Source organism: Pseudophryne corroboree, chromosome 10 (genome assembly GCF_028390025.1).
Source record: "Pseudophryne corroboree isolate aPseCor3 chromosome 10, aPseCor3.hap2, whole genome shotgun sequence".
NCBI classification, from domain to species: domain Eukaryota; kingdom Metazoa; phylum Chordata; class Amphibia; order Anura; family Myobatrachidae; genus Pseudophryne; species Pseudophryne corroboree.
In genome coordinates this window covers 280,475,255-280,494,725 of record NC_086453.1, presented here as the reverse complement: position 1 = coordinate 280,494,725, position 19,471 = coordinate 280,475,255, and the positions used below count along the sequence as shown (strand labels likewise).

The following is a 19,471-nucleotide window of genomic DNA, read 5'->3' as shown; positions in this document are numbered from 1 at the left end:
ACTGTAGAGCAATTTAAACATGCTTGGCATAGGCATGTGAATATCCTTACAAAGTACTAAGGTTCAAAAAGGGTTGAGATTACCTAAAGGATAAAAAAGGGGGCAGACTAGATGGGCCAAGTGGTTCTTATCTGCCGTCAAATTCTATGTTTAATTATTTCACTTGTGATTCTGTGAGGAGACCTGGACAACATGCACTGTGTGGGGTCCTCAGGATCGAGTTTGAGAACCTGTGGTGTAAATAAATCTGCAATGTGTGGGATTCACAGATTCCACCCGGAAAGTGATTGGGATTGGTAAATCAGGTTGTCCAACATGTTAGATTTAACAGATCAATTGGGGCTGTAGATTGCTAGTGTATGGTAACAATCAGAAGATCTGCAGACCGTTTCTAGTTAATTGATGAGCCTTTTTAAGATTCGCAGATCTGCATTTGCTGAAAATGATCTGCAGATAACTGGAACATATCTGTAATGTATGGGCGCAGATTGGTGGATTGGGGAATCACAATTATTTGTGCGAACAGTTATGTGAATATGTCCAATTGTATCTAAAAACACATAGCAAAATTCCACATTATCATTACAACAATAGCGTATGTGGGTTTTTTTTACATGTAATAATTAACATTTTAATGATTTTAAAGAATTTTTTATTTTGACCAAAAAATAAAAATAAAAGTTAAAAAAAGTATCCTTTAGTAAACGGTTTAAAGTTGAATATTTTCTTATTTAAGACTTAAGTAGATTAACCCCTTTACTGCTGTAGGGCATAGTGCTTAGTATGCTGCTGCTGGATAGAAGAGAAGACCATGTGAACGGCACATCAGACTGGGGCACAGTGTCAAACTATTTAATGTTAGAGGGATCTAAAGCATAGAACATACATGGATCAATTTGGGAACTACATCTCCGATGGTTGGCTGAGTGTTCTTGGGAATATGATGTCAAGGCATTAGTGTTGGGAAAACCTCTACATCAGCTCAATATGGTGTTAAGGCACTACTCCAGGAAAGGGAATCAAATGCATCTACTAATCCTGTTATGAAGTACATCTCACATTCGGCAATACTGTATATGAATCCGCATTGTCTGGAACATCTTTACAGGAAGGAATGTGTGTTTCATTATTAATCCCAATTCCTGCAGCCACCTGTGATTGGCTGGGCTGTAATGGACATACTGGGGCTAGCAATAGAGCTACTATGTGCTGTGTTTCACCCTTTCACTGCTTCATGTTGCTGAGGGACTCTTCCAGCAGTGAAGAGGTTAATAATTGTTGCCTACAGTTTAACTGATGATCTGCCTTGGGCGTCCGTACCCTGTCATGCCAGACTGGGTGGCCCCTTGGTTGCTGCCCATCTGCAAACCAATCACATTCTTTCCTTCCTTCAGTTTGTCCTCGCTGAAATCCCGCTTGTGCTCCTGGGCTTTCCTGTGGGAACAGATAGAAAGTGTGGGTGAGTGGCATTGATGGAACTATGTGTTTCTCATTCTCCAGAAATGTCAGTTCCGTCACTTACTTCATGAACCAGGAGGGGTCTCCTTGGTATTGTCCATCATTTTTTGTGACTGCGATACTCCCAAGAGCCACTATTGTTCTCTGCACAGCAGCCAGGTCCTTACCTACAGAGAAGATGGAAATCACAACACTTCATTTAAGAACTGTGACCCGCAATTCTAACAGACCCTCTGTCATCTTCTCTCACATCTGTTAACCACTTGCCTGACTTTGTCGCATGTGATGCGACCGAAGGCAGGAGTATGTTACCTGGCCCACTGCGACACACGTCAGGCTCCATGGAACGATGCGGCAGTCTCTGAATTGTGCCCCAGAATGCAGTGTGGCCGGCATTCTGAAGCACATGATCTGAGGAATCGCATTGTGGGGAGGGAAACTTAGCACATGCGGAGATCAACTGCAGCAGGGGGGACTGATCATTGGTTCCCCTTGACATATGCTCCGCTGTGCTCTGCGTGGGGGGAGGGGAACCAACCAATAACAATTGGGGTGAGAAAGAGGGAATATAAATGATGCTAGAGAGGGAAGGAGGGTAAAATAATACAAAAAAATACATTGGTCACAGGGTGGGGGGTGCAAAAAATTACTTTTTACAGGGTGGGGGGGTTGTAAAACATGGGGGGTTTGCTACTAAGCGGGGTGGGGGTACTATTAGGATTTAAGAGTACTGGAGTGTCTACTGCCAATGGTGGGTTAGAAGTTATTTGTATTTTATAATGGGTGTCTATGGGGTTAGCGGGGTGAATGGGGGGTGCAAAACACCCCCTAGATAGATATATAGATCTAGTCTATCAATCTATTTCTTTTAAATCAGATATTTTAATATATTATTAAAAATATGTTTTAAACTTTAAGAAGTAATACAAAAAAAACTACAATCCCCCAGCGGTTTTCTGGTTAAGTTTGACAAAAAATAAAAAAATCTTACTATACAAAACCCCCATAAATTTAATTTTATGCTTTTTTTTTTTTTTTTTTTTTTTCTTTTTACTATGTGATTCTGTGAAGATTAATACACTGATTGTAGGTACTACTGTCTGCCACTGTGAGAACATTTTCTGATATTTTCCTGTACTTGGAATTCCATGTGAGAGCTGTAGAATGGATTAAATCACTACTGAATTGTATATTATTCACCTTATACTGTATGGAGAGGCCTATTTTCTGCACAGATCACAACTGTTGAGTAAGGTTTTGGTGTTGTGTTAATACTTTAACCCTAATTCCAAGGACTGTTACAACACAGTCTCTATGTCAGCACAGGAGAACGATTTGTTTATCTGTTTGTCTTTGGCACATATTGGAAGACCCTGCATCTCATTGGCTGCCGATTTAGGTATCTCCCTCAAGCACCGGTCTGACTGGATTAAAAATAAAATGTAATTCCCCTCAATACTTAGACTAGTCCAAGCCATGTGTAGCCTGATGTATCGTAGATCAAACTGAACAAATGTGCGGCGATAACACAGGTGATGGAATCTGATCAGACGCTGGGTGACAATGTTATTTGAATACTATCATTTTACTATGTACAGTTATAAATTTGTGTGGAGAATTGCTTTGATACAGAACCTGTCCTATGATTACTGGCCAGAAAGACTATGTAGAGAGTATGTACACAAGGACTTTACCTTCATACAGATCTACAGTTTGGAAGATATCGGTTTTCACCACCCCATAATTCTCTGCTGCCTTCAGGAACTGCGCCACCTGCTCCATCTGCTTGAAGACCATGCTGGGAGGAGGATCTGGGATCTTCACAGGCGGTGACCCTTTGGGGTACAGACTGTTTATCAGTTTTGAAAGGATCTAAAATAAAGGAAAAGAATGATCTTGAGATTTGCAGGATAGAGTTACACTGACCACAGGCTCTATGGATTGTAGTTTATCTCCAGCATTCTGCCTTTTATGAAAACGATCAAATGATGTTGAATTATTGCCATTTGGAACTAATATAAGTCTACCACACCTACAAGTAAGCAGCTTTTCTAGGTGTGGACAAGCGTCAAAGGGCACCATTTATGATCACCTTTCCAAAACACTACTGCAGGCCTGGCCAACCTGTGGCTCTGCAGCTGTTGTGAAACTACAAGTCCCAGCTGCCCGGTGGGTGGGTATGATGGGACTTGTAGTTTCACTACAGCTGGAGAGCCGCGGGTTGGCCAGGCCTGCATTACTGCATGTCACAACAAACGCTATATGGGTGATTCTCCAGAAAGTGAACATAAAGTCCCATGCTTCACACGCTTTACATTTTTTACTGGTCTCTTAAGAAATTATTTGTTATATGAAAATGTATTTGCTTGGTAGAAATGCCTTACCCCAGAACTTAAGACCCACTACAATATTGGTATTTTGGGGAAATATGTTGTTTGCATTTGTGTAGCTGTCCCGTGCATCATGGAGAATCGCCCATATACATATAAATTCTTTTCAATATGAAATCTGTGTAGCCTCCCGTCCTTAATGTTTGATTTATATCTATTTATTAACAGTTTGTTATATAGCGTAGCAAATTCCTTTGCGATTTTTACAATTGGAAACAACAGGGCTAAAACAAAACTGTAATAATAGACAGTCCTAGAGGTATGTCATATATGAATATTTCCTGCACCCAGGATAATATAAGGACTGGTTCTAACTTTCAAGGGTGTAGCTACCATAGGTGCAGGCAGTGCAGATACTATGGGGCCCACCTTCCCTGTCACAGTTACATGTGTTGTATACATTTTTGGCCACTGAGTGGTAAGTAGGGGTCCTTTCAAACTTTTTCCTTGGTGCCTGCAATATATCTAGGTATGCCCCTGGACCTGCTCATTGTAAAGTGGTATAACATGAACTGGAGGGCATTTTAATGTTATATAATATAAACCGGGCCACTGTAATGAGGCACAATATGAATGGGGAGCACTATACAGTATATCAATGTGAACTGGGGCTACTGTGCATCATAATGTGTACTGGCAGCTCCGAAATGTGACATAGGGTTATCTTAAGCAACACTACGATTTATAAAAGAAACTAAGGCATAACATTAAATAAGGCTGTACTATGGTTCAGAAAATGAACTAGGGCTCTATTATAGGGTATAAAATGAACAACTGCTGCAGAGAAGTGTCTCTCTAGAACACAGGTTCTCAAATTCGGTCCTCAGGACCCCACACGGTTCATGTTTTGCAGGTCACCTGTACATTTTTGAAATGTGGCAGTTGGTGATACACAGTGAACCTGCTGGGTGACATGGAAAACGTGAACCGTGTGGGGTCCTGAGGACCAAGTTTGAGAACCACTGCGCTAGAACAAGCATTCCCAACCACGGTCCTCAAGGCACAACAGTGCAGGTTTTAGTGATATCCAGGCTGCAGCACAGATATGGTTAAATCAAAATAACTGAGCTACTAATTAAGTCACCTGTGCTGAAGCCTGGATATCACTAAAACCTGCACTGTTAGTGTGCCTTGAGGACCATGGTTGGGAATGCCTGCTCTAGAACATAGGTCTACAAACTCGGTCCTCATTACCCCCCATAGTGCATGTTTTGCAGGTAACCCAGCAGGTGCATAGGTGTATTAATTACTCGGACACATTTTAAAAGGTCCGCAGGCAGACTTAATTATTTCACTGGTGATTCTGTGAGGAGACCTGCAAAACATGCACTGTGTGGGGTAATGAGGAACGAGTTTGCAGACCTATGCTCTAGAAGCATTGGGATCGGGGCCCCTTCAAAATGTTGCTATGGGGCCCACAAAGTTCTGGCTACGCCCCTGCTAACTTCTCTATATATCAGGTACCACTTGTATGTGTTTATTAGTGTACAGCTTTCCAGTCCCTAGCATGAGACTGCTCAGAGACCAGAGTTTCCTCACACATGCTGTAGAATGGTATAAACTGAAGGATGTTTTAGGATAATGTAGGGGGAGAAACTGCTTTCTGCAGAATCTGTTAATATGGCAGTTTATTATCTCAGCGTGCCTGCATATTGCATCACATCCAACAGTGGTTATGGTTTATTAAGACCTCTTTACTCAGCAAGAAGCTATGATATAATAGAGCACTGTTGAGTGATAAAGGACATACCAGAGCAGCACAAGTTATACACATGAAATTGTATGATAGAGAAAAAAAGGGAGAGATGTACTAAGCCATGAAGAGAGATAAAGTACCAGCCAATCAGCTCCTAACTGCCATGTTACAGGCTGGTTTTGAAAAATGACAGGAGCTGATTGGCTGGTAGTTTCTCTCTACTTTATCACTCAACTAGGTGTGGTACATCTGCCCCAAAATGGCAGTGCAGCATGTAATAGACCCAGTGGCAGTAACACATTGAGTGCCCTTTACCACCAGGCCATCTTCTGTCTGACACTGCTGGCTGAGTAGCTGCGACACATTGGGCCTCTGTCCTCACCATTCCATTCTTCAGCCACTGCTGGAATCCATATCTTCCTTGTTCTGGTGGCTCTCCCACGTCTCCACCACACTGCAACTTAATCCATTGTATTAGGCGTGCCTCCAGCTCCTCATCGTACTTCTTCTCTATACGAGACTGAACATCCCGGCTCATTCCATAGGATGGACCTTTATTGGCCATGGCTGCTCAGACCTGGATACGGGATAAACATTATTAGATCATTACAGAATAAAAATGATGCAGACTTCATGCTTGCAATGAGATGGGGCTGCCTGTCCTTGCATAATCACGGCTGTCAGATCCAAGATAGCATTACTCATTATGTCAATGATCCTGTTATTCCTGAGCACACAACCACTGGCATAGATGCCTCAGGTGTTGCCAGCTCTCGTGTATTTTACTAACCCTGTAGCCCTCATTCCTCTCTAATGCAGTAATGTGGCACAGATTGTGAGACCGGGGCACCGAGAACCTGCCTGTGTGCTTGCAATTGTTTCCCCAATAGTAAAACAACAATGTACAAATATAATAACGCAACTGTAGATGGATATCACAACATCTGCACAATGTATATATGCTTACAATAAAGCAACATTTCCAGGGACATTCTGCTGCTGGCAGGTGTACCTAATAAGATTATCATTATTATTAATATCATCTTTATATAACGTCACAGAGGTTCTGCAGCAGCCTACAGTAACCGAGGACGAGACAGGTAAACAAGTGGCATGACATCATGCAACAAATTGGAGGCATAACTAGGATAACAAAAGGCAGGTAATATAGTAATATACAGTAGGTAATATAGTAAATACAGCAACAAGCTTGAGGGATGGAGCATAACTATGAACTAGATCAGTGGTTCCCAAACTCGGTCCTCAAAGACCCCAAATGTTTCACGTTTTCCAGGTCTCACAGAATCACAAGTGAAATAATTCGCTCCTCCTCTGGATCTTTTCAAATGTGTCAGTAATGACTACACCTGTGCTCCTGCTGAGTGACCTGGGAAACATGAACTGTTGGGGGTCCTTGAGGTCCGTGTTTGGGAACCGCTGAAATAGATCATGGAAAGTTAGGGCTCATGCATATGAGGCAAGAGGGCCCTTTGTGTGGAAGCTTACAATGTAATGGGAGTGAGGTATGGATGGGGGATGATATAAGTGATGGATTTTATGAGTAGGTGGGTCTTCGATGGTACAAGGGAGAGTGTACTATCACTCGTACCATGGAAGACCCCCACCAAATCATCAAATCCACTGCCTAATTCCTCCCCCATCTCTCATATACATCCCACCACCACCATTCTAGAGTTGGGGAGCAGCACGGGAGAAGTCCTGGAGGTAGGAATGAGATGATGTCACCAGAAGTGAGGTTGGATATGTAGGGAAGAAATGAGAGGCTGATAGGGATGTTTCTATTATTTTGTTTTGTAATCTGGCTACTTAACATATAATACACTAATAAAGGGGCTAATTCAGACCAGTTCGCTGCTGTGCGTTTTCGCACAGTGGGCAATCAGGTCTAAACTGCGCATGCGTATGCACCGCAGTGCGCAGGCGCGACGGACCACAGCAACGGGGATCGCCGGGCAGTGATGGGATGGTGCGAAAATTCAGAACGCACCAGCGATCGCAAGGAGATTGACAGGAAGAGGGCATTTGTTGGTGGCAACTGACCATTTTCCAGGAGTGTCCGGAAAAACGCAGGAGGGACCAAGCGTTTGGAAGGAGGGTTTTCCGACGTCAGCTCCGGCCCCAATCATCGCACAGGAAGAGTAAGTCCTGGGCTGCGCAGAGACTGCACAAAATTAGTTTGTGCAGCTCTGCTATACATCCGAACGCACACTTGCACAGCGAATTCCCCCTCCGAACGCACCCTAGCGATCAGGTTTGAATTACCCCCAAACATCCTTATGTTTATCTTGATAGAGGCTTAGAGTATATATACAGTGGGTGCTCCAAAGGGCATCCTAGTGAATACCATGCATATAGTATGTCAACTAAGAACACAGAGAGGTTCGCTCCAAAGTGCATAAAATCTTTGTGATATATTGTAGTATCTCCACATAAACAGCACACAGGCAGGCCAGGTGTTCCGTGTCTCCCACTAATAAGTGTGCCGCTGGAGTTAGTAGATGCCACAAACCATGCATGCAGTAGGGATTTCCCACACAGTCACGGTGTGCTGAGAGCAGACTGGAAGATGGCGTGGCGTGGCGTGGCCTAGTGATACACTGACAGCGCTCCAGACTCCACTCTCAGCACATGTAGGGAGTCTCTGCAGCGTGGTTTATGGCATCCAAATCCACTATTAGTGGGAGACACAGAGCAGTTGGCCTGCAATCAGTGACATGCCTGATGGTGTGCCGTTTTATGTGGAGATATTATATTACAAATATTTTAATGTACTTTAGAGCGAACCCCTCTGTGTTCTTAGTTGACAGATACTATATGTATAGGATTCCTGGATTCACCTATAAAGGGGAGCTGCAGTCCACACAAAGGTGTGGTGTGGTGTGGTGTGATGTGGTGTGGTGTGTAGACACAGCACATGCAGCGAGTGACTGACACTGTCACATACTGCTCAATTACCAATACCCCCCCCATCCATATTTGCTGCTGCTGATTGGCTGACTAGCGTGTCTTTCACTCTGTCAACCACCATGCCCAGTGGGTGCAATAGCTAGCCCAGGTACTGTCGAACTCAAGAGAGTGCCAGCCAGCACCTCAAAGCACCATACTGTGCACCACACAATCCATGAAAGGGTTGGCAAAAGTGGAGCAACAAAGGGTAAGACACATTTTTCTGCAGCTTAGATAGAAGATGAGATTTTAAGTATGCATCTCTAATTAAAAACATCACATACACAAAGAAAACAAACACAAAATGGTAAATTAGATTTGGGTGGAGTGTGTTCAAACTTAAATCTGAATTGCAGTGTAAATATAAAGCAGACAGTATTTACCCTGCACAGAAACAAAATAACCCACCCAAATCTAACTCTCTCTGCACATGTTACATCTGCCCCACCTGCAGTGCAACATGGTTTTGCCCAATTGCTAACTTTTTGGGTTTGCTAATGACTTTGAATAACCCCCATAGTTCATCAAAGAGAATTCTATTACTGTAAATCACAGAACTGGGCAGATTTAATTATTGCAGATTAGGGACATAAGCAAATTCATGTACTTTCTAATTGGGGGGGGGGGGGTGCAACAATATTCTGATGTCCAACAAGTCTGGTACACATCCAGCATTCTCCATCTATGAGCTACAGGAGAATGCTACCCATCTGTATCCTACTACACCTGTCTCCTCATCGCTCAGTCAGTGATTCACCTGCTGCCCAGAAACCCAAATCATTTTATATATAAGTCAAATTGTGGCCAATTCTCGAGAAACCCCTCTGCCCTATCTGTCAAGAAGAGAGTCCTGAAAAAAACAGTGGGGCTTCCAGAGCTGACTCCGCTGTAACCCACCTGTACTCCCCACCTGCAGAGACGATGTGTTCACACAGTGATGAAGGGATCTATTTACTAAGCCTTGGATGGAGATAAAGTACCAGCCAATCCGCTCCTAACTGTCATTTTTAAAACGCAGCCTGTGGCACGGCAGTTAGGAACGGATTGGCTGGTACTTTATCTCCATCCATTTTATCTCTATCCAAGGCTTAGTAAATAATAGACCCCAAAAATTGTATCTTCCTTCCGTATTATCTGTCTCTCTACACGACTACATACATAGAGCCCTGATCTCACCTGCGGAACAGCGGACCTATACACCAACATATCTGCAGTGCCCAATTGCTAAGCCCCCCTCCCCAAATAGACAGTCCAATACCCCCCATCCCAACTCACAGGTTGCTACTGGGCGATGGTCTCCGTATCCAGGTTGCAGAGCACTGACTGGGAGAGGGGAAGGATGGGGAGATAAAAGTCCTGTCCTGGCTCCATGTAATGGGGGGGAGTATCAGCCCACCTTCTCCCCCCTCTGCAGTCTGATCTTCCCAACTCCATATTAGGGGAAGGTCTGACCGAAATGCACAGTTTGGGTCTGAGCACATTCTCTAGATACCTAAGAGATGTGAGAAGAGGGCAGAGACTGTAGCTGGATGGGAGGGGGGAGATTTCCCTCCAGCAGATCCTTTTATAGACTCAATTCGGGGGCTGCAGCTCCCAGATAAACCCCTTACAGTTATGGGGGCCAGGGTTAGTGTGGATTAGGCACTGCTGAAATTACTTATCTGTTCTCTCTCTCTCTCTCTCTCTCTCTCTCTCTCTCTGTTTTGGTTTTAATTAAACAAAAAGGTTTTATTCATGAGGAAAAGAAACTGTCTCTGTCTATGACAGTCTGACTGTAATGCAGCCTTACCTCAGTAATACAGATATGGATTGCAGGCAGATAATTGCACAGTAACAGGCAAGCTGAAACATTTCAGGGACCCCACATTACCTTTAGGGGGTATACACTATACAATTACCTGAGAAGAAACATCGGGTGCGAAAAACAGACTTTTTCAACTATATTTTTTCCCAACATTTCACCAGGATTTTTTTTTATAGGCTATACAATATCGTCACCTGTAAAGAAAATAAATTTTCTCACAAAAACACACAGGTTCAATGAAACCTGCATGTTTTCAGTAGAAACAGCTGTTTCCGGGGATTTGGTTTCGCCTGACAGAGGCGGGCAAAACAAAATCCCAGAAAGGCCGAGGCTTGCACCAGCTTATCGGGGGTAATAAGATAGGCCCCAGCGAGACAGTTAGCCATAGTAATTGACCACAACTAATAGGATACCCCCCCTCCTTAGTCTCAGTAATAAGCTAAAACAATATGTTTTATTAAAAAAGAGACACCCATTTATAATAACATATCACCCATCATTTATATAGTTCTACAGGCTGTTATAAGGGGATATTAAGTGTCCCTTAACTGTACCAAAGAGGAAAGCAGGAGATATTGGAGAGATAGCGCAGCAGCCTCCCCACTCTGGGGACCTACATGAGTGTGTTCTCTTAGTGATGCCTAAGTGGGATGGCGGTAATTAGGTCGACATGAGTTAAGTCGACATACATTGGGTCGATATGCATTAGGTCGACATGATCACTAGGTCGACATGAGTTTAAAAAAAATAATAAAAATGTTGGTCCTTTTTCATACTTAACGATCCACGTGGACTACAATTGGGAACGGTAACCTGCCCGAAGCATGGAGAGCGAAGCGAGTGATGCGAGGGGACACGGTGCACTAATTGGGGTTCCCGGTCACTGTACGGAGAAAACAACACCAAAAAAGTAAATAAACTCATGTCGACCTTTTTCCATGTCGACCTAATGCATGTCGACAAAACATGGTCGACCCAATGTATATCGACTTAATGAACCACACCCGCTTATGTGTGTGTGTGTGTGTTTTATTTTTATGCAAAGTTTACAAGTTTTATTAATGTAAAATAATAAATGTGTTTGTTAGTCTCATACAAAGGCTGTGGGGTAAATTTACTAAGATTCGTATTTTCCCGTTTCAGGTCAAAGTTCAATCACGAATGACATCGAAAGTGTAAAACTGCAACTTTTTGAATTTGTTACGATGGATTTACTAAGCTGTCGTATTCGGGTTTTTCTTTTCTTCCGATGTCGATGTCATTCGTGTTTTTTTTGTGTTTTTTACGGCAGTGATTAGCAAAACACTGCCGACTTTTTTACAATTAATCTCGGCCGGATCTGTGTGATCCGTGCTGGGGTTCTGTTTTTTTTTTTTTTTTAATTAAACACTGTAAAATTAAAAAAAAAAAATTGCGTGGGGTCCCCCCTCCTAAGCATAACCAGCCTCGGGCTCTTTGAGCCGATCCTGGTTGCAAAAATATGGGTAAAAAAATGACAGGGGTTCCCCCATATTTAAGCAACCAGCATCGGGCTCTGCGCCTGGTCCTGGTTCCAAAAATACGGGGGACAAAAAGAGTAGGGGTCCCCCATATTTTAAAACCAGCACCGGGCTCCACTAGCTGGACAGATAATGCCACAGCCGGGGGTCACTTTGATATAGTGCCCTGCGGCCGTGGCATCAAAAATCCAACTAGTCACCCCTGGCCGGGGTACCCTGGGGGAGTGGGGACCCCTTCAATCAAGGGGTCCCCCCCCCCAGCCACCCAAGGGCCAGGGGTGAAGCCCGAGGCTGTCCCCCCCATCCAATGGGCTGCGGATGGGGGGGCTGATAGCCTTTGTTGTAAAAGAAAAGATATTGTTTTTAGTAGCAGTACTACAAGTCCCAGCAAGCCTCCCCCGCATGCTGGTACTTGGAGAACCACAAGTACCAGCATGCGGCGGAAAAACGGGCCCGCTGGTACCTGTAGTACTACTACTAAAAAAAATACCCAAAAAAACACAAGACACACACACCGTGAAAGTATAATTTTATTACATACATACACACATACATACATACTTACCTTATGTTCCCACGCAGGTCGGTCCTCTTCTCCAGTAGAATCCAAGGGGTACCTGTTGAAGAAATTATACTCACGAAATCCAGGGGTCCAGGGTCCTCGGGGAATCCAGGTGTAATCCACGTACTTGAAAAAAATAACAAAACGGACACTCGAGCCATGCACTAAAAGGGGACCCATGTTTGCACTAGAGATGAGCGCCTGAAATTTTTCGGGTTTTGTGTTTTGGTTTTGGGTTCGGTTCCGCGGCCGTGTTTTGGGTTCGAACGCGTTTTGGCAAAACCTCACCGAATTTTTTTTGTCGGATTCGGGTGTGTTTTGGATTCGGGTGTTTTTTTCAAAAAACACTAAAAAACAGCTTAAATCATAGAATTTGGGGGTCATTTTGATCCCAAAGTATTATTAACCTCAAAAACCATAATTTACACTCATTTTCAGTCTATTCTGAATACCTCACACCTCACAATATTATTTTTAGTCCTAAAATTTGCACCGAGGTCGCTGTGTGAGTAAGATAAGCGACCCTAGTGGCCGACACAAACACCGGGCCCATCTAGGAGTGGCACTGCAGTGTCACGCAGGATGTCCCTTCCAAAAAACCCTCCCCAAACAGCACATGACGCAAAGAAAAAAAGAGGCGCAATGAGGTAGCTGTGTGAGTAAGATTAGCGACCCTAGTGGCCGACACAAACACCGGGCCCATCTAGGAGTGGCACTGCAGTGTCACGCAGGATGGCCCTTCCAAAAAACCCTCCCCAAACAGCACATGACGCAAAGAAAAAAAGAGGCGCAATGAGGTAGCTGTGTGAGTAAGATTAGCGACCCTAGTGGCCGACACAAACACCGGGCCCATCTAGGAGTGGCACTGCAGTGTCACGCAGGATGTCCCTTCCAAAAAACCCTCCCCAAACAGCACATGACGCAAAGAAAAAAAGAGGCGCAATGAGGTAGCTGTGTGAGTAAGATTAGCGACCCTAGTGGCCGACACAAACACCGGGCCCATCTAGGAGTGGCACTGCAGTGTCACGCAGGATGGCCCTTCCAAAAAACCCTCCCCAAACAGCACATGACGCAAAGAAAAAAAGAGGCGCAATGAGGTAGCTGTGTGAGTAAGATTAGCGACCCTAGTGGCCGACACAAACACCGGGCCCATCTAGGAGTGGCACTGCAGTGTCACGCAGGATGTCCCTTCCAAAAAACCCTCCCCAAACAGCACATGACGCAAAGAAAAAAAGAGGCGCAATGAGGTAGCTGTGTGAGTAAGATTAGCGACCCTAGTGGCCGACACAAACACCGGGCCCATCTAGGAGTGGCACTGCAGTGTCACGCAGGATGTCCCTTCCAAAAAACCCTCCCCAAACAGCACATGACGCAAAGAAAAAAAGAGGCGCAATGAGGTAGCTGACTGTGTGAGTAAGATTAGCGACCCTAGTGGCCGACACAAACACCGGGCCCATCTAGGAGTGGCACTGCAGTGTCACGCAGGATGTCCCTTCCAAAAAACCCTCCCCAAACAGCACATGACGCAAAGAAAAAAAGAGGCTTTTTACTGATATTTGGTGTTTTGGATTTGACATGCTCTGTACTATGACATTGGGCATCGGCCTTGGCAGACGACGTTGCTGGCATTTCATCGTCTCGGCCATGACTAGTGGCAGCAGCTTCAGCACGAGGTGGAAGTGGATCTTGATCTTTCCCTAATTTTGGAACCTCAACATTTTTGTTCTCCATATTTTAATAGGCACAACTAAAAGGCACCTCAGGTAAACAATGGAGATGGATGGATTGGATACTAGTATACAATTATGGACGGGCTGCCGAGTGCCGACACAGAGGTAGCCACAGCCGTGAACTACCGCACTGTACTGTGTCTGCTGCTAATATATAGACTGGTTGATAAAGAGATAGTATACTCGTAACTAGTATGTATGTATAAAGAAAGAAAAAAAAACCACGGTTAGGTGGTATATACAATTATGGACGGGCTGCCGAGTGCCGACACAGAGGTAGCCACAGCCGTGAACTACCGCACTGTACTGTGTCTGCTGCTAATATATAGACTGGTTGATAAAGAGATAGTATACTCGTAACTAGTATGTATGTATAAAGAAAGAAAAAAAAACCACGGTTAGGTGGTATATACAATTATGGACGGGCTGCCGAGTGCCGACACAGAGGTAGCCACAGCCGTGAACTACCGCACTGTACTGTGTCTGCTGCTAATATATAGACTGGTTGATAAAGAGATAGTATACTCGTAACTAGTATGTATGTATAAAGAAAGAAAAAAAAACCACGGTTAGGTGGTATATACAATTATGGACGGGCTGCCGAGTGCCGACACAGAGGTAGCCACAGCCGTGAACTACCGCACTGTACTGTGTCTGCTGCTAATATATAGACTGGTTGATAAAGAGATAGTATACTCGTAACTAGTATGTATGTATAAAGAAAGAAAAAAAAACCACGGTTAGGTGGTATATACAATTATGGACGGGCTGCCGAGTGCCGACACAGAGGTAGCCACAGCCGTGAACTACCGCACTGTACTGTGTCTGCTGCTAATATATAGACTGGTTGATAAAGAGATAGTATACTCGTAACTAGTATGTATGTATAAAGAAAGAAAAAAAAACCACGGTTAGGTGGTATATACAATTATGGACGGGCTGCCGAGTGCCGACACAGAGGTAGCCACAGCCGTGAACTACCGCACTGTACTGTGTCTGCTGCTAATATATAGACTGGTTGATAAAGAGATAGTATACTCGTAACTAGTATGTATGTATAAAGAAAGAAAAAAAAACCACGGTTAGGTGGTATATACAATTATGGACGGGCTGCCGAGTGCCGACACAGAGGTAGCCACAGCCGTGAACTACCGCACTGTACTGTGTCTGCTGCTAATATATAGACTGGTTGATAAAGAGATAGTATACTCGTAACTAGTATGTATGTATAAAGAAAGAAAAAAAAAACACGGTTAGGTGGTATATACAATTATGGACGGGCTGCCGAGTGCCGACACAGAGGTAGCCACAGCCGTGAACTACCGCACTGTACTGTGTCTGCTGCTAATATATAGACTGGTTGATAAAGAGATAGTATACTCGTAACTAGTATGTATGTATAAAGAAAGAAAAAAAAACCACGGTTAGGTGGTATATACAATTATGGACGGGCTGCCGAGTGCCGACACAGAGGTAGCCACAGCCGTGAACTACCGCACTGTACTGTGTCTGCTGCTAATATATAGACTGGTTGATAAAGAGATAGTATACTCGTAACTAGTATGTATGTATAAAGAAAGAAAAAAAAACCACGGTTAGGTGGTATATACAATTATGGACGGGCTGCCGAGTGCCGACACAGAGGTAGCCACAGCCGTGAACTACCGCACTGTACTGTGTCTGCTGCTAATATAGACTGGTTGATAAAGAGATAGTATACTACTAATATTATATACTGGTGGTCAGGTCACTGGTCACTAGTCACACTGGCAGTGGCACTCCTGCAGCAAAAGTGTGCACTGTTTAATTTTAATATAATAGTATGTACTCCTGGCTCCTGCTATAACCTATAACTGGCACTGCAGTAGTGCTCCCCAGTCTCCCCCACAATTATAAGCTGTGTGAGCTGAGCAGTCAGACAGATATATAATATATATAGATGATGCAGCACACTGGCCTGAGCCTGAGCAGTGCACACAGATATGGTATGTGACTGACTGAGTCACTGTGTGTATCGCTTTTTTCAGGCAGAGAACGGATATATTAAATAAACTGCACTGTGTGTCTGGTGGTCACTCACTATATAATATATTATGTACTCCTGGCTCCTGCTATAACCTATAACTGGCACTGCAGTAGTGCTCCCCAGTCTCCCCCACAATTATAAGCTGTGTGAGCTGAGCAGTCAGACAGATATATATAATATTATATATAGATAATAGATGATGCAGCACACTGGCCTGAGCCTGAGCAGTGCACACAGATATGGTATGTGACTGAGTCACTGTGTGCTGTGTATCGCTTTTTTCAGGCAGAGAACGGATTATAAATAAAAGTGGTGGTCACTGGTCACTATCAGCAAAACTCTGCACTGTACACTACTGAGTACTCCTAATGCTCCCCAAAATTAGTAAATCAAGTGTCTCTCTAATCTATTCTAATTCTAAACGGAGAGGACGCCAGCCACGTCCTCTCCCTATCAATCTCAATGCACGTGTGAAAATGGCGGCGACGCGCGGCTCCTTATATAGAATCCGAGTCTCGTGATAGAATCCGAGCCTCGCGAGAATCCGACAGCGTCATGATGACGTTCGGGCGCGCTCGGGTTAACCGAGCAAGGCGGGAAGATCCGAGTCGCTCGGACCCGTGAAAAAAAACATGAAGTTCTGGCGGGTTCGGATTCAGAGAAACCGAACCCGCTCATCTCTAGTTTGCACATGGATCCCCTTTTCCCGACTGCCAGAAACCCACTCTGACTGATGTCTAAGTGGGTTTCTTCAGCCAATCAGGGAGTGCCACGTTGTAGCACTCTCCTGATCGGCTGTGTGCTCCTGTACTGAGTGACAGGCGGCACACGGCAGTGTTACAATGTAGCGCCTATGCGCTCCATTGTAACCAATGGTGGGAACTTTCTGCTCAGCGGTGACGTCACTTTAGGTCAACCGCAGGGCAGAAAGTTCCCAGCATTGGTTACAATGTAGCGCATAGGCGCTACATTGTAACACTGCCGTGTGCTGCCTGTCAGTGAGGACAGGAGCACACAGCTGATCAGGAGAGTGCTACAACGTGGCGCTCCCTGATTGGCTGAAGAAACCCACTTAGACAGAAGTCAAAGTGGGTTTCTGGCATTCGTGGAAAGGTGACCCATGTGCAAACATGGGTCCCCTTTCAGTTCGTGGTCGGGACACCGTTTTGTTATTTTTTTCAAGTACGTGGATTACCCCTGGATTTCCCGAGGAGCCTGGACCCCTGGATCTCGTGAGTATAATTTCTTCAACAGGTACCCCTTGGATTCTACTGGAGAAGAGGACCGACCTGCGTGGGAACTTAAGGTAAGTATGTATGTATGTATGTATGTATGTATGTAATAAAATTATACTTTCACGGTGTGTGTGTCTTGTGTTTTTTTGGGTATTTTTTTAGTAGTAGTACTACAGGTACCAGCGGGCCCGTTTTTCCGTCGCATGCTGGTACTTGCGGTTCTCCAAGTACCAGCATGCGGGGGAGGCTTGCTGGGCCTTGTAGTACTGCTACTAAAAACAATATCTTTTCTTTTACAACAAAGGCTATCAGCCTCCCCATCCGCAGCCCATTGGATGGGGGGGGACAGCCTCGGGCTTCACCCCTGGCCCTTGGGTGGCTGGGGGGGGGGACCCCTTGATTGAAGGGGTCCCCACTCCCCCAGGGTACCCCGGCCAGGAGTGACTAGTTGGATTTTTGATGCCACGGCCGCAGGGCACTATATAAAAGTGACCCCCGGCTGTGGCATTATCTGTCCAGCTAGTGGAGCCCGGTGCTGGTTTTAAAAATACGGGGGACCCCTACTCTTTTTGTCCCCCGTATTTTTGGGACCAGGACCAGGCGCAGAGCCCGATGCTGGTTGCTTAAATATGGGGGAACCCCTGTCATTTTTTTTCCCATATTTCGGCAACCAGGATCAGCTCAAAGAGCCCGAGGCTGGTTATGCTTAGGAGGGGGGACCCCACGCAATTTTGTTTTTAAAAATAAGCACTTTCCCACCCCTTCCCACTGATATACATGCACGGATCTCATGGATCCGTGCATGCCTATCCAATCACGAATTAAAAAAAAAGGTCTGGTTTTTTTTAGCACTTTTTTACGAGTTGTAATTTTTCACGGCAGTGTTTGTTTGTTTTTTGCTTTGCACTTCTTAGTAAATGACCGAGATTCATACTTAAACAGCCGCGTTTTGACCGATGGTGTATTCATTCGTAATTTTTTACTTGGACTTGCAAAAAATTACGAATGCCCTCATCTCTGCCGTGATTAGTGTTTAGTAAATTACCGAGATGACACTTTGATGAAAAAACGGCATCTCGGTCAAAATCGGGAGCTTAGTAAATTTACCCCTGTGTGTTTTATTATTTTCCAGTGTGTTTTTTTCCATGCGTAGTCCAATTTATTATTTTCCTAGGCCCATGCATTTGTTTTCTGCCCCCGTGTATGTCTACTTACTGAAGATGCTGTCTGCCCAGGAAGGATACATTTCTTCAGAGGTTCCCATTGTGAGAAACCACCATATGGGTAAGAAAATAGAATTGCATTAGTACATACCATGGCCCTCATTCCGAGTTTTTCGCTCGCAAGGCGATTTTAGCAGTATTGCACACGCTAAGCCGCCGCCTACTGGGAGTGAATCTTAGCGTCTTAAAATTGCGAACGAAAGATTCGCAATATTGCGATTACACATCTCGTAGCAGTTTCAGAGTAGCTTCAGACTTACTCGGCATCTGCGATCAATTCAGTGCTTATCGTTCCTGGTTTGACGTCACAAACACACCCAGCGTTCGCCCAGACACTCCCGCGTTTTTTCCGGAAACGGTAGCGTCTTTTCCCACACGCCCATAAAACGGCCTGCTTCCGCCCAGTAACACCCATTTCCTGTCAATCACACTACGATCGCCTGAGCGAAGAAAAAGCCGTGAGTAAAAATCCAAACTTCATAGCAAATTTACCTGGTGCAGTCGCAGTGCGGACATTGCGCATGCGCACTAAGCGGAAAAACGCTGCGATGCGAAGAAATTTTCCGAGCGAACGACTCGGAATGACCTCCAATATGTAGTAGCACATCAAGGGACAATCCTATGGTGTCCTACAGTTTACACAAGGTAGTTCAGTTCAAAGCAGTTGTATGCATATGAGGTAGAAGAAAATAAAATTCAGAGTGGGCCCAATATAGCCTATTATAGGAAATATCTATTTTAGGGTATGTAGAGATACTCCATACAAATAGTTATAGTAATTATTCTATATACCAAAAACAGCCGAAGGAAGGGCTGGTCTAACGCTATATAAACGTGTAAATATAGAATTAGCCTATTATGGTGGGACAAGTACATACCAT

General features: G+C 44.5%; 1 protein-coding gene across 1 annotated transcript; it reads right to left on the bottom strand.

The window, feature by feature from the left end:
- Window positions 1-629: 629 nt before the first annotated feature.
- On the bottom strand, window positions 630-9,918 carry TAGLN (transgelin). The gene is made up of 5 exons (XM_063943306.1): window positions 9,787-9,918; window positions 5,927-6,121; window positions 3,153-3,330; window positions 1,523-1,625; window positions 630-1,434 (listed from the first exon to the last, which is right to left on the bottom strand). Exons 2-5 carry the CDS (start codon window positions 6,107-6,109, stop codon window positions 1,290-1,292), a joined length of 609 nt encoding a protein of 202 aa, XP_063799376.1. The 5' UTR covers window positions 6,110-6,121; window positions 9,787-9,918; the 3' UTR covers window positions 630-1,289.
- Window positions 9,919-19,471: the final 9,553 nt, after the last annotated feature.

Coding starts and splice junctions, on each gene's coding strand:
- TAGLN (XM_063943306.1), bottom strand. CDS start 6,109: ATGGCCAATAAAGGTCCATCCTATGGAATGAGCCGGGATGTTCAGTCT. Junction 3,331..5,926: donor AGTGGCTGAAGAATGGAATG/GTGAGGACAGAG, acceptor CCTTTATTTTAG/ATCCTTTCAAAACTGATAAA. Junction 1,435..1,522: donor GACCCCTCCTGGTTCATGAA/GTAAGTGACGGA, acceptor CTGTTCCCACAG/GAAAGCCCAGGAGCACAAGC.